Source organism: Armigeres subalbatus, chromosome 2 (assembly GCF_024139115.2).
Source record: "Armigeres subalbatus isolate Guangzhou_Male chromosome 2, GZ_Asu_2, whole genome shotgun sequence".
In the NCBI taxonomy this organism is placed as follows: Eukaryota; Metazoa; Arthropoda; class Insecta; order Diptera; family Culicidae; genus Armigeres; species Armigeres subalbatus.
The window spans coordinates 229891912-229907877 of NC_085140.1; the positions used below are offsets into that span (position 1 = coordinate 229891912).

The window sequence follows — 15966 nt, forward strand, 5'->3', positions numbered from 1 at the left end:
TTCATTTGCACTACACTGTCGATTTTTATTACGGATATAAAATAACTTCTGTTTTCATTTTACAAATTTCTTCTAACGTTTTCAAAACAAAACATTTGAATCGATCCCACCTAATTTGTAGTTTGTGGAACATCTTTTTAAAATTCCTATTTACAAAAGATCATCTAAACACTTGCAGAAACAATCGCTTTTGTTTGTCATTGTGATTCGTTTGGTTTATTAACATTTCTCGAGCCAATGTCAAATACGTTAAAATACGATTGTACAAAACTTTAACATTTCGTAGAAAAACAGGACGAAAATGGTGTACAGCAATCCGATGCATGATGCGTTACTATCTATCTATGCAGTACGTCGAACATGTGAGTTACGAGAATCCGTTTTCGCCGCTATCCACGCTAATGGTTGTTCGATGAATTTGTTCATAAAAAGTGGTTTAGTCTTACTAGTAACTATCACGTGGTTGTGAATTGACTTAATTTTCATATCCGTTCGTCGCGAAGGTCTGCAATGGATGAAAAGGGGAAAATTATTAGTTTCATAAATGCAATCGAAATTGTGTACAGGTAAAATGCCTTCGTTAAATATTTGCTTTTCTCGTGCCCTAATCGCAATAAGTATAATTTATATTGTACGTACGCTGTCAAGTACTCCTTCAGGAATACCATGAGAAGAATCACCTAAGGTTCCTTCAAAATTCTTTCAAACTTTCTTCAGGAAATTCTTTACGGTCTCGAGTGATTTCTCCAGAAATTCTTCTTGATTTTTTTTTTCATGAATTCTTCAATAGTTCGTCCAGGAGGGTGTGTAATTCCTAGTGAGAACAATAGCCAAAATTCTGAACTATGGCTTCCTTTTTGGTATTTACCTATGCCTATGAGTATAATCGTGTTAGTTATATGACACAGGAATGAATAAATGGTGAGTCTACTTAGAGATCTAACAATAAACTGTGGAAGTGCTTAATAAACACTAAGCTGAGACACGGCAATTATCAAATGGGCGATGTAATGCCAACCAAGAAGTTCAGATGAGAGATTTCCGTCCTACAGAAAATTTCTAGAATTTTTCCAGGTGTTTCTTGCCCCGAAAATTTTAGACACCTTATTATTTATTCCTCAGAACTTCTGGATAAGGAAATCCCTAAAACTCCTACATAAGGAATTTTTGAAGTGAGAGGGGAGAGTAAAACCTTTTAAAATTCTTGGATAAGAGTTTCACAGTAATTTTTGTGTAAGGATCTTTTAGAAGTCATGTAGGAGGAATTTCCTATTTTTAATAGAAGAGTATTTCTTCATTCGAGAGGTAGAAATTCTGCGGAGTTATCAGAGAGAAGAATTATCTGGCCTATGGTGAGTAATTCGTCAGGAATTGAGGAGGATATATTTTGCTAAATTCCTGAAAAAGAAATTACTCTTAATTTCTGGGGAAGGGACTTCTCTAAATTTGAGTGACAGGGATTGTCGTGATCTTTTGAAAGGGCCATTCCTCCAAATTTCTGAATGAGTATTCCTGAGAATTTCCGTAAAAAGAATTCTCGTAGGATTAATTTATCCGAGTTTTTGAAGGAGAAATTCTCCAACAATTCTTAAACAGGAATATACCACAATTTTTGTATATGAGCTCCCAGAATTCCTAAAGAAGAATTTATCCGGAATATCTGGGTGGAAGATTTCCAGAGAATTAAAAAATAAGAAGTACTTGGGTTGAGGTGAGAAAGTAGTCTGGAGTTTAAAATTCCTGAGAATGAATTTTTACAGAATTCAAGAAAAATACCAGTCTGTTCCAAATTTGAAATCCTTGGAGGTAGAGTTCTCCATAATATCTGAAGGGATACAAGGAACATCATCAGAACTAATGGGAAACGATTCCCCACAATTTCTAAGGCAGTAAAACCCTGTATCGGGGGCAGCAGGGATTATGTCCAAGGGCTTGACAATCACTCCCAAGGCCATCTGCGAGTTGTGGCGCCTACCTAGGATGTGGTGGGGTTTGACAGTGGGCCCTGTTAAACCTCTATATAAAGCTGCATGTATCCGCAAGTAGGCTCCGCCAAAGCGACCGTGTGCCGCTCAAAGCGCACAAGCCCAAGTCCTGGTGTTAGGTGGGACGCTAAACAGCCCTGACACGACGGCCCACCGACGAGACAGGAGGTTTGCGCAGGCCCAATAAGCCGCCTTTAAAAACAACTATTACGAACGGCATAAGAGATAATACGACTCGATACAATCGGCAACGACCTAGGCGACGAACAAAGGATCACGATTGGAAGCTTGGAACATGTAACTGCAAGTCGCTAGGCTTCGCAGGTTGCGACAGGATAATCTGCGATGAATTACATCCCCGCAACTTCGATGTCGTAGCGCTGCAGGAAATCTGCTGGACAGGACAGAAAGTGTGGAAAAGCGGACATCGAGCGGCTACCTTCTACCAAAGCTGTGGCACCAACAACGAGCTGGGAACCGGCTTCATAGTGCTGGGAAAGATGCGCCAACGCGTGATTGATTGGCAGCCAATCAACGCAAGGATGTGCAAGCTGAGGATAAAAGGCCGTTTCTTCAACTATAGCATCATCAACGTGCACTGCCCACACGAAGGGAGATCCGACGACGAGAAAGAAGCGTTCTATGCGCAGCTGGAGCAGACATACGATGGATGCCCACTGCGGGACGTCAAAATCGTCATCGGTGACATGAACGCTGAGGTAGGAAGAGCGAAGATGTATAGATCGGTCATCGGAACGGATAGTCTGCATACCGTATCGAACGACAACGGCCAACAATGCATAAACTTTGCAGCCTCCCGCGGAATGGTAGTCCGAAGCACTTTCTTCCTCCGCAAGAATATCCACAAGGCCACATGGAAATCACCTAATCAAGTAACGGAAAATCAAATCAAATCGATTCGATTTGCACTTTCGGAGAAGACCTAACCCCTTCCCCCTTCCCTATCAGCATCCTCTCCTTCTTCTTCTTCTTCCAACTTGGGCTACTTTTCAACTGAAAGTTCTATTGTCATTTCCTCAGTTATTAATTGAAAGCTTGTCTATGCCCGCCAATGCATGAGTATGTACAGGGGTTAGACAAAAAGGTTGAGATAGGTAAAATTATGTCGAAATTTAAATCATCATAACTTTGCGTACAATAATCCGATTTTGATAAAATCAGGACCATCAGAACCGGACTAAGACTAAGAATGGTCGGACGGACTAAACCTAAGAATGGTCCTTGGCCACCGTAGATGTTCCGGGTTTTCCGAAGGTATGTTCAAAATGATTTTTTTCCACTGCTTGTCATTTTATGTGACGTTTACTTTCATCATGTTTTATGCTTTCTCCAAAAACTAGAACTAATATGCCGGCCAACGGTGGCTGTAGATCGAAAATTCGTTTGGTATACGCAAAGATATGGCCATTTTCGGGGACAGTATACTAGAAGAGTTTTCGCGTCCGAAGGTCCCGGTTTCATCGAAATCGGATCATTCTACGCATAGTTATGCAGATTTGAACATCGACAAAATTTTGCCTATCTTAACCTTTTAGTCTAACCCCTGTATCTTGTGTTGCACGTACAATGGATACACTATGCCCAGGAAGTCAAGAATGTTTCCCACCAGAAAACATCCTGGACCAGACCGAGAATCGAACTCGCCATCTCCGAATTGGCTATCCTACCCTTTGCACGCAAGGCTAACTGGAGACCCATCAGCAAATGACCATAGTTTCCACCGGGGTTAGGTACCCGATCTTCCCCTCGTATCCCGGCTGGCTACACGGGGAGCTGCAACGCACTAATATGCGATTACATATTTCATCGCACACACCACACAAGGCTCGCCAGTGGTGTCTGCACATTATAGAAGATAGCGCTTCTTTTGATAGAAGCGACGCATGCTACAAGTGCACTATCTTTCAAGTACTAATTATTTAGCTCCACCGTCCGAGAACTAATAAAAGCCATACAATACTCGCCCGGAGGCCGCTGCATGCTTCATAAAATAATGAAGGATAGATTTTCCTTTAGAAACTGTTTCGAAACTTGTTGTCCCTTGTACTTTTTGTTCTTTTGACCTTTTGTATCTTCGACGATTCATTTAGTAGGCAGAAGGATCGGCCGGTCATGACATAATTTGTTCTGCTTTGTGCGGTTAGCGGAACGATCGCCCGATCATCGAAATGTTGTTCTGCTTTGTGCGGGTGAGTAAATTAATTAGAAAGTGAAGATGCAGTTCGCGTCGGTAAGCAGAACGATCGGCCGGTCATCGAAAATATTGTTCTGCTTTGTGCGGTTAGCACAGAGATCGGCTGGTCATAGAAAGTTTTGTTCTGCTTAGTGCGGTCGGTATTTAAAATAATTAGTGTTCGTTCGATTATGTTTTGAATTGATCAAACTACACGCTATACACGGCATACCGTTTACCAAAACGAACCCTGTCACAATACCTACCCCATATATCTAACATCCCAGTGATTTCTCGTGGAAGTGCAGATGACTCGTCGGCTTCTATCAAAGCGAGTATCATGTCAACATTTTCTTATCCATTCCTTAATTGACCTGCATTCGGACACGGCCGGCGCTGGTATTGCTTATTTTTGGGTCACCAGTTCTTACACATTGAAGATGATGTTAGTCCCAAACTTCATCTGTTGGTTCTCTGTGTAATTACAGCTGACCTGGCAATAACGGAGTAGCAACCGTGGGCGGTCAATCATGTTCATGCTCATGCTTTGACCTTTTGTCTCTTCGACCTTTTGTCTCTTCGACCTTTTGTCTTTCGACCTTTTGTACGTCGACCTTTCGCCCTTCGACTTTTTGTCTGTCGACCGTTTGTCCTTCGACCCTTTGTCCCTAAGCCCTCCCGTACATACAAGGCGGAAGTAAGAAACAGAGGAGCGTACGCTGATTGTTGTTCAGTAAAGCTTGACTTCCACCACTAGTTAGCTAGCGTTTCAGAATTATGGAAGGACCATATTCCACGGCAAATCACAAGGAGTTGATGATCCAATGCACCATGCGTCTCCATATGCCCGTATGTTCATATGATGAAGCACATTTTAAATATTTCTTCCCAGGGAATCAATATTCGAGCAACGCCTAACAATATACTTTTTGACATCAACAGAGTTTGTTACTGATAAAAGCACCTAGCGACAAACCTTTATCAGAACCCGAACACAATATTACATGAATCATTTGCCTTGCATCTCTAAAAAATACGATGCTAATTTTGAAATCATTGTTCGATTCTCGAATATTTCCATAAAACCAGAAACTATGATAGCATAAAACCGAAATTTGCTCTAGAAATAATGCAAAATAGCGGGATGAAAAGTTAGCAACAAGATTGTCTTCTTTTTTGTTGCTGACAAACATTTTCGGATCTTTGTCATTATTATCTCCGACAAAAACAAAGCTTTGTCGTTGGTTCTCTTTTGTCGCTTGTTTCCATGCGCTTTCCAAAAAAAATTGATTCCCTGTTCCTACCACGTTCCCCTGAAAAACACTCATATGAACATCAAAATATCAGATTGTTGAAATAACTTAGTATTCAAACTTATATGAACATAAAACATGCAAATGACTTGAATGTAAACGTCAAGAGACATCCGCAAGCGACGAACCCTTAACTATTTTGTGACTAAATAATCTCGTTTTTTTTAAATCAGTCAATTGGATGCCATCATCGATTTAGCATGAGCATCCCGAATACACTTTCACTGTCGACCAGCGTTTCACCGAAAAAATCTTCTTCCATTAAAATTTTTCATACAATTTTTTTTTCTATGAATTGTGAGTTTCCGAGGAATACGTACTTTTGGATATATTCTTAGAAGATTGTCTAGCGGGCATTCAGAAGAATTTAATAAGGACGTTCAGAGGAATTCCCCGTAGAAATTCTTATGAATTACTGTGGAACTACATGAGAATTTCGTATGACATATTCAAGAGAATTTCCTTTGAATTGTAACCGTTCAGTTACATATCTTTTAGATTTAATTTCAATTTGTGTGTGTCTAGTTTCGAAACAGTTGTGTTTTTCTTTATAAAAATTGTGTAGAGTTTGATAGGACTAGTCAAAAAGATGTTAATGTATATTTTGTGGAAGTAAAAATTGTTAAAATAAATTAGTGGTAAGAAAGGTCGAATGGGTTATGCTGATCTACTGATGTATAAAAAGAGAGAAGGATCCATGTTGGTCGACATGGAAGGAACGGATAAAGATAATGAAAGCTTGGACGATCAGGTGGAAAAACTCGATGGAAAAGAAAATAGTATCCATACCTCTGTGGTAAAGATTATTACTCTTTAGCAAATTGGTGATCGTGCAATTAAGTCGTTAGTGTGATAACCTGTGTAATGCTTCAGTGATAATAAGATGGGTGTAAAAGACATCTTTTGGCGCTTATAGTTCGTTCAGGTAACTTGGAATTCCAGAAACGCCCTGGGGTAGAAGTTAAAAACTATTCCGATCATTAGGATCTTTTGTTCGTTTTAATTCGTCAGATAATCGACCTCACGCAGCACGATCGTCCGAGTCAACGTTCGCGTTGGGTTTTGGTCTAATCATCAATGATTATTCCGACACCGTTCCGCCGGAGAGAACCCTTCTCAACGTGGCCGATATGGTCCACGTTGAAGCTACAATTGATAGTATCCCAGTGAGTGGCGAGCGACTGAGCAAGGCAATCCGCGACCCCGCCATTGTTCAGAGCCGATCAAGCCACCGATCCACCATCTTCCTACCAAGCCGCCTTCGACCAACAACTCAACTGCTACTGCGAGTGCTTGCTACCCGAGCAGCACAAGTCAGTCGAAAATATTTGCAACCTCTTGATCGTGACTGAATTCGGTCACATATAAGTTGCAGTAACCTATGTGGAACATGTGTGCTGCTAGGATAACGGCTTCCACCGAACCGAACACGGGTGCTTAGGACTACAGTGACTATAATAACAGTGTCGTCAAGTGTCAAAATTGGAACAGAATCAGCTGTCAGTTCCATACAAATGCGCGTTCCAAACGAGCAGGAGACCTGTCAAAAGTGGAATATGACGTTACTCTTCTTATAGGACTCTACTTAGGACCATCTTTGGCGGTGTGCAAGAAGACGGTGTGTGGCTGCGAAGCTCTATGGCGAACAGCATCCAGAAGGTAGCTAAAGCCGGAAGGGTAAAATGGCAGCGCATGTAGCACGAATAGCTGGACAGTAACCCTGAAAAGATGGTGTTCGCTTCCGATGCGGCAGATACAAGCGCAGCGAGCGAGGTAGGCTGACCAGGTACAGAACGACTTGGCGAGCGTGGGGCGTATTCAAGGATAGAGAGATGCGGCATCAAACCGTGTACCGTGTGGGACCGAAATCCGTAGAGCATCGAAACCCGTCCGCCTCATGAGATATCAATAAATTAAAGTAGGTTAAAGGTAATTAATGTAGGAATAATTAATCTTATCCTGTTCAGATACTTGACAGTAAGCTTCTAGGGCATAGAATTGGAAAGAAGACTTTGAAATTAAAACAACAAAAATCAAAAACAAATCTCCACCCACCAAACGCGGAGTTTGTGCCGCCATTTTGTTTTCGGGTAGAGCATAATTGCACCAAAAGTAACTGTGTTTTAATTGCTAATTGCAAATCATTACATAAGATAAGCGGAATACAAATCGAAGGGGTCGCTTCTCAAGATGCGTATCGAACTATTTACATTGGTAGTTTAGTCAATCAGACTGTATCAATTTAAATATTTAGTGAACAAATAGCTGTACGGATTTTGATCCTTTGATTCGAAATCCGTCCTCGGTGGACGGATTTCGAGTCAGGAGTAGTTGATTTAATTCATTATTTTATCATGTTTTTCGTAGTTTTTAATGAGTAAATGTGAAACACTTCAAAAGTAGAAGCCTTCATGCGCCTGTGTCAATGACAAACGTTTTATTTACATTCGATTCCTATTTTCTAATAACTTTTGCATATACTAAGGTGCTTAAGTGTACGGATTTCGATGCACCACGGTATTGTGGCGTCAAATTGTTGATTCAGTGATATCTGTTTTGATGTATGCTAAATAAGTGAAAATCTAGCGAACAACGGAAAACCATCCAAAATAGATTTAAAACTGCAGTAGTTGAGTAAATTATACTCCTACTAACTTACTTCAAATGAATTACCATAGTATAAGTCCTTTACAAAAAAGAACCATATTACCTTCCTAAAAGCTGTATGTATCCGCAAGCAGGCCCTACCAAATCGACCGTGTGCCGCTCAAAGTGCACTAGCCCCGTCTGTGTCTGTGCGTCCTATAAAAATCTGACACGACTGATCAAGCGGCTGTTTACCATGGAGGTGTGGCGCAACACACGGCATTTAGTGGCTGAATATGAAATGTTATTTCCCGGAAGCTATATCTGATATGGCTGTTTCCTAAACATCAATATTGTTCAAGAAACCGACATAGAAAGATTACAGGCTGATTTAATGGCAACGACCTTAAATGCGGAACCAAGGACACGGATAGGAAAATGGAATAATTTCAAGCTCTATCTGGTAAAAGGGCGAATGTCGCAAGAGAGAATTCTCTTTCCCGAGCAGCACAAGTCAGTCTAAAATGGTTGTTGCAACTTGATAGTGACCAAATCTAGTCGCATATCTGTTGCAGTAATCTATGTGGGACATGTGTGCTACTTGGGTTGTCGCCTTCCCCTCTTTTAAATAAAAGTGACAAGCAGACGATTTCTTTGCACTTTATCATATCAGAATGCAAGTTCGCATTGTTTTCTATCGTGCTGAGGTGAAAAACCACAAAGAAATCCGCTGCTTGTCACTTTTATTAAGAAGAGGGGAAGTCGACGAAGAGAATCCTCTCTTGCGACATTCGCCCTTATTCCAGATAGAGCTTGATTTTATCCTGGTCCTGCACGGTAAATTAGCACTGCCAATGAGTTGCGTTGCATGAAATTTCAGATCCTAAGACTGAATGAAGTCCGTTGGCCAAACTTTGGAGAATACTAAATGCCATCGGAACATATCAGGTATCAGAACATCGGCTCCAGGGGCACGTTCACCTCAATTTGGGAGATTTGTGCCATCGCCTTCACAGCCTTTTTCATCACACACCTGACGGAAAAGGAAGTGAACAAAAAGGAAAGGAATGTGGATGGGAGAACAAAGGGAATGTTTGGAAAAGGGCCCTTGAAGAGGACATACAACGCATAAGCGTACAAGAGCTTATAACTCCTTACCACAACGGGTTATGAACAACAAAATACTCTGAAGATTCAGGTTTCTGAAGTCAATTTCACTAAGTAAGTGTTTACCAAATATTTGGAAGCGCAATTGAGCATAGACTGGGCAGTTACATATTAGATGATAAGAAGTTCCATAATCGGATTCACAACTATCACAAACAGATGATTCAACGCGTTGAATATTTGCCATGTGATAGTTCAGTCGGCAGTGACCTGTCAAGGCCTTGACTAAGACACTGCAATTCTGTTTAGACAGATTAGCTAAATAGCTTGCCACTACCGGAGATGGCTCCCGGATGTACAATTTTGTTTGATGACATGAATCCAGACTACTCCAATGCCATTTGTGCTGAGTGATAGCCCAAGAGTTGATCAAAAGCTTCACCCAACACTTGGATATTGGAATAGCTGGCTCAGGACCAATAAAGTCATGCGATGCTCCATTACGAGCTAACTCATCAGCCAATTCGTTTCCAGCTAAGGAAGAATGGCCAGGTACCCATATAAGGTGTAAAGTATTAACTGAATTCAGTTTCTCAATTTGAGTTCGACATGCGATTACTAACTTCGACCTTGAGTTGGCCGAGGCGAGAGCTTTAATAGCTGCTTGGCTATCTGAACAGAAGTATATTACTTTGCCCATAATGCGTTGCTGCAGTGCAGATTGCACTCCACACATGATGGCAAATATTTCCGCTTGAAAGACAGTGCAGTGTGTACCCAGTGAGTGTGACTGTTCCAATCTCAGCTCACGCGAATAGACGCCTGCACCTGCTCTAGCTTCGAGGAGGGAGCCGTCAGTGTAACAAACAATGCTGTCCGACATACTTCCCTCCAAATAGCCAGATGCCCACTCATCCCGCGAGGGGAATTGTGTTGAAAATGTCCTATAAGGAAAACTACTAACGTGTGTGAGATCACTTGGAGCAAGGAAAATTTTGTCCCAATTAACCATAAGCGGTAACAACGAAGTGTGTGTAGAACTGCGGTTTACAGGATTCTCTTCCATAAAACCGAGTACCCATAGTCGGTAAGTACAAGAAAATGCTTCTTGTTTGAGATGTATATGTAGTGGGGCCACGTCGAAGAGAACTTCGAGAGCAGCCGTGGGAGTTGAAGAGAACGCACCAGTCATTGCCATTAGGCACATCCTTTGAAGATTGCCTAATTTAGACTGAATTGTCCTCACTTCCCCCTTTTGCCACCACACAAGACATCCATAAGCCAAAATTAGTCGTACAACTGTTTTGGAAATCCATTTGATATATTTGGCTTTAAGACCCCAAGTTTTACCAAAGGTTCGTCGGCATTGGCCGAAAGCCATACACGCCTTTTTGATTCTGAACTCAAGGAAAGCTTTGAATCCAAAATTAGACCCACGTACTTTACTTGATCAGTTACATTAATTTCAGAACCAAAAAGATGTAATGGACGAATACCATTACGATTACGTTTTTCCGTGAAAAGAACAATAGATGTTTTATTCGGATTGACCGAAAGGCCATATTGGCGACACCAACTTTCAATTACCTGAAGAGCATTTTGCATCAGGTCGAATAAGGTAGTAATGCACAAACCCACTATCAATGTAAGATAGTCGTCGGCAAATCCATAGGTAGGAAAACCGCCATTATTGAGTAACCTCAATAGCGTATCTGCAACGAGATTCCACAAAAGTGGAGATAATACTCCCCTTGAGGGCATCCGCAGACACTTAATTTCCTAATCGCTGCTTGACGTAATGTCGAGTAGAGATGTCGGTTTTTAAGCATCTGGTGAATCCATTTGGTAATAATATTAGGTAGCCCATGACAACGTGCGGCTTCTAATATTGCATCGAAAGACACGTTGTCGAAAGCACCTTCAATATCTAAGAAAGCACCCAAGCACGATTGCTTTTGAGCGAATGCTTTCTCGATATCGTACACAACCTTATGTAGAAGAGTCACGGTGGACTTTCCAGATTGGTAAGCATGTTGATTAACATGAAGAGGCATGTTTGTCAGTCATCACGAATGTGATGATCGATAATACGTTCTAAGCATTTCAGAAGAAATGAGGTCAGACTGATGGGTCTAAAACTCTTTGCTTCTTCATACGAAGCACGTCCTCCTTTTGGGATAAACTTTACAGTGACATCCCGCCAGGATATGGGAATATACCCAGTAGCAAAACTGCATACTAAAAGCTTTTTCAAAACAACAAACAACAAAAGCTTTGATATGCTCAAAACCTCTCTGAAGTAGAATGGGATAAATCCCATCCTCCCCTGGAGATTTGTAGGGAGCAAAACTGTTAAGTTGAATCGATTCAGTAGTTATGATTCTACGTGCTTGAGCCCAAGACCCATAGCTACATGAAAAGACATCAGGATCATCCGAAGATGTTATATCGACACATCCAGGGAAGTGCGTATCAAATAAGTGCTCTAACGATTCTTCATCAGAAGAAGTGTAGTCGCCATTTGGCTTGCGAATTTCGCCAACTTGGAAATCCTTGGATCTCGCAAGAATTTTATTCAATCGACTGGCTTCACTCAAATTGGAAACATTTGCACAAAGGTTTTTCCAGCCGGATCGTTCAGCAGATCGTAGAGCCTTCTTGTAAGCTTTGCGAGCCAACTTGAAAGAATCCGTCCCTGCTGAATGGCGTCTGTTCCAACTCCTTCTGCACTGCTTCCTTAGCTTAGCCAAATCGGAATTCCACCAAGGGGTTTCTCTTGAGGTTTTTACAGAACGTAAAGGGCAAGCTTCTTCGAAAGCTTCCATGATGTGCAACGTTGTAGTATCAACTGCATCATTCAAGTCGGTAGGAGTTTCTATAGAAGGTAGATATCCATGAAATTTGGTAGAGAGCAACTCTGTGTAAAGATCCCATTTTGTTGAACGGGGATTTCTAAAACGCAAGGTCTGCGAAGTAACATTCAAATGATCAAAGTAGATGTAGCGATGGTCAGATATCGATTCCTTGATTTTATCCTGGTCCTGCACGGTAAATTAGCACTGCCAATGAGGTGCGTTGCATGAAACTTCAGATCCTAAGACTGAATGAAGTCCGTTGGCCAAACTTTGGAGAATACTAAATGCCATCGGAACATATGCTGCTATACAGTGATTTACGAGGTGCGCAGGGAGCAATGTGCGCCAGAAAAGGTGGGAGACGATTTGTGGACTCTCCGTAGACTGCGTGGCTGGCGATGTGCAGCCATGGACCAAGTTGAATGATACAATTCACTCTGGCCTCAATTCAAAAATAAATAAACAAACTCTATCAACCTTAAGTACTAGAGTAATTCTCACTGAGACCGGACCACTATTTGCACGAGGTTTGCACTTTTATGGACCCCTCGATTTTTGTCAATACTTTACCCTCCCAAACTGCCATAACTCCAACATTTCTCACCCGATCTTAGAGGTCAGTCTATCGTTGGGAAAAGGAAGAGTGTGGCCTCAATTTGCGATAATAGAAATGGAAGCAGTCATATTGAATTTAGTCGCCATCTTAGATTTACTTTTTTAAACTTGGTTCGCAACCACTGGTTTTGAATAATAATACATAGTTGGAAAGCTTAGCCTATATTGTGCTTTATGTCCAAAAATCGCAGGTGTATAATTTTTCTATTAAAAGTTAGGCCCGATTTACCATATTATTTTTAAAGGCCCATCTGACCAAGGAACATTTTTTTTTATTTCTTTATTATAGAGGTTTGCAGCCCTGGGCTGGCTCACCTCTAGGCAAGGAACATTATTTTAATGGTTAATATGATACTACGGCGTCAGTTGCTTGATTTCATGCACTAATCTATGCCTACGCCAAATATGTTTTGAAAGTGAAGAGCATTTCTACAACAGCAATGTGTAAGGCTCAACACTTTTGAGTATAACAGAGCCGCATTCAAGTTGTTGGATTTAATAGTCCAAGAATCTTGGTATTGATGATTTTAAAAGTAAAGCAAAGTTACTTTCGATTATTCTGCACTTATTTTTCCAAACGAATCTATGACAAAAGGTCGAAATGACAAAAGGTCGAAATGACAAAAGGTCGTAAGACAAAAAGTCGTAAGACAAAAGGTCGAAAAGACAAAAGGTCGAAAAGACAAAACGTCGAAAGGGATATAAGGTCGAAAGGACGAAAGGTCGAAAGACACAGAAGGTCGAAAGGGACAAAAGGTCGAAAAGGACAAAAGGTCGAAAGGGACAAAATGTCGAAAGACAAAAGGTCGACAAAGAACAAGTTGATAACAAGTCTGTATTCAAAAGGAAGTGTATTCGATCTGTCAAAATAGTGCACGCTGCAGCCACACAGGCGCGCGTTGTAAATACACCGACAATGTTCCACTTACGCTTCCATACAAATGGAATCGCAGTCGCCAGGCTATACAATCGCATCGCGACCTTTTGTCCTTTCGACCTTTTGTCTTTCGACCTTTTGTCCCTAACCCTTCCAAACATGTTATCTATGAAAAGGCGAGAATAATAAAAGAGGTCTTGATTATTTGTATTGGAATTAATTTAAAGTACCTAGGAGATTTATTTTAAAATGCGTTAGGAAATTGGATTTTGTACTAATTCATAGATGCAATAGGAGGAATTGTTGCTTTGGCATTTTTTACAATGTTCTGAAAACTCATATGTGAATATGTACATTATGTGGAAGATATTGATTTGAAAAATGTATTGGAGGTAACCACTTTCCCTTCGAACTCGAACCCACGACCCTCAGTTTTTACGACGAGTCATTTCTTTAAATTATTATTGATAGGGGTATTAACACTTATTGCACTCGAATTTGGATCAATTTTTTTCACGTCAAAGAATGTTGTAGTCGAGTTTCAAAATGTTCAAGCTCTACGGAATATAACCTTACTGTTAGAGGAAAAATAAGTATCTGTATAAAACAGTACGAAGTTTTTTGAAAGGTGTAACATACCGAAAAACAAGCCGAAAATAATATTCTTCTCAAGTTTTAAAAAAGGAAAAAAGTTTAAGTTAAAATTAAATACAGTATTGACTCGATTTTGTCACTCCCCAATTATGTCTACCCCCGATATTATCACGTTTTCGACCCGATTTTATCACGTCGCTTTTTTATTACGTCTTAATTTTATCACGTTTTGGACCCGATTTTGTCACATTTCCTATTTTATTACCCGAAAATTCATCAGAGAAGTGACAAAATCAGGATATTACTGTAGTTATAATTATAAGTTCGAATTAAATAACACGAGAAAACAAACAATCTAACACGTAAGATTTTTTTATTCTACTTATCTTAATACATAGCAAAGCTCAAAGATTTATTTTCACTATTACTTTTTCAGTCATGATAGAATAGTGTATGAAATCATGGAACTGACGTCATAGCATCAAATTAATCATTAAAAAATGTACGTTGGTCAAATAGGCCTTCAAAAATAATATGGTAAATCGGACATAACTTTTGATAGAAAAATTATGCATCTGAGATTTTTTGACACAAGGCACAATATAGGCTAAGCTTTCAAACGTTGTACGATTATTTAAAATCGGTGGTTGCGAACCCATAGAAAAAAAGTTTTCAAAAATAAATCTAAGATGGTGGCCGAATTCAATATAACTGCCTTTACTTTTACTATCGCGAATTGAGGTCACACTCTTCTTCTTTCTAACAATATGCTGATTTTTTTAGATCGGTTGTGAAATGTTAGTGTTATGACATTTTCAATGAGCCAAGAATTGACAAAAATCGAGGGGTCCATAAAAATGATTTGGTATATAACTAACGAGGGGTCCATCTTTCTGAGGAATTTAACTCTGATCCTTTATATACTCGCCGAAAGCTTTAGGTTATTTAGGCATTTTTAAGAACCTCGTGCAAATTGTGGCCCGGTCTCAACGAGAATTATTCACTATTCGTTTTTGATTACATTAGATAAAATACGAGGCACCATCACTGCAAAGTAGATTATTCCTTTTTAAATGGTAAAATGAATGAATTAATGAATTTATAAATTTTAGTGCTATTTATAGCGCATCAACTATCAAGGCGAATTTAAGAAATCGGTCATCTTTAGAGTCCAAATGTGTGCAGTAGGAAGAAATTTCGGAAAGTTTTTAGCTATTGATTTGTGAAGTACGATTTGTTAAATTTTCAAATGGTTTATTTTTGGAACGTCCATAGTATTCTAAAAATGTGCTAGGAGGAATTCAACACATCGACAATCTTATGAGATATTTTATATTAGGCAAACTCCCTTCTCTTTATAACATTTTAACATTTACTTAAGACATTTGTGTGCATAAAAACAAATGTTTGTGGAATTTGAAAATTGGTGCCCGTGGATTGGGATGTGCAACATTTGGACGAAAAGTGCTATTGGTGGTGGACCGTATCACATAAAATAAATGGTACATTTAATTTCACAACTGAACTAATGTGATAGTGCCTATAGCATTCATTAAAGGAATTATTATAAAATTTAATTCTATAAAAAACAATTTAACTTATTTTAAAATTCGTTGCATCGCCAAAATACCGAAATATGAAAAAGAAGCTATATCGACTACCAAAGTATGCCTTCAATGAACGTTAAAGGTTCGACATTTGATTGAACAGCCAAACTTAAATTCATCCCGTATTTCTAAAAATACTGAGCTTCAATTGGGTTACCGTTCCGGCTCTACTTGTAAAATAAACGAAGGAACGAAAAGCGTGTATCTTATTTCTGTGATTTCAGTTGGGCCCT

At 39.9% G+C, this 15966-nt stretch overlaps 1 protein-coding gene across 1 annotated transcript in view; it reads right to left on the reverse strand.

Annotated features, from left to right (window-relative positions):
* LOC134211859 (gamma-aminobutyric acid type B receptor subunit 1) overlaps nt 1-15966 on the reverse strand; it is a 501987-nt gene continuing 486021 nt past the window's right edge. The window contains exon 17 of the mRNA XM_062689185.1: nt 1-505. Within this exon, the coding sequence (XP_062545169.1) occupies nt 483-505 (23 nt within the window). The 3' untranslated portion in view covers nt 1-482. The remainder of the gene's footprint in view (nt 506-15966) is intronic.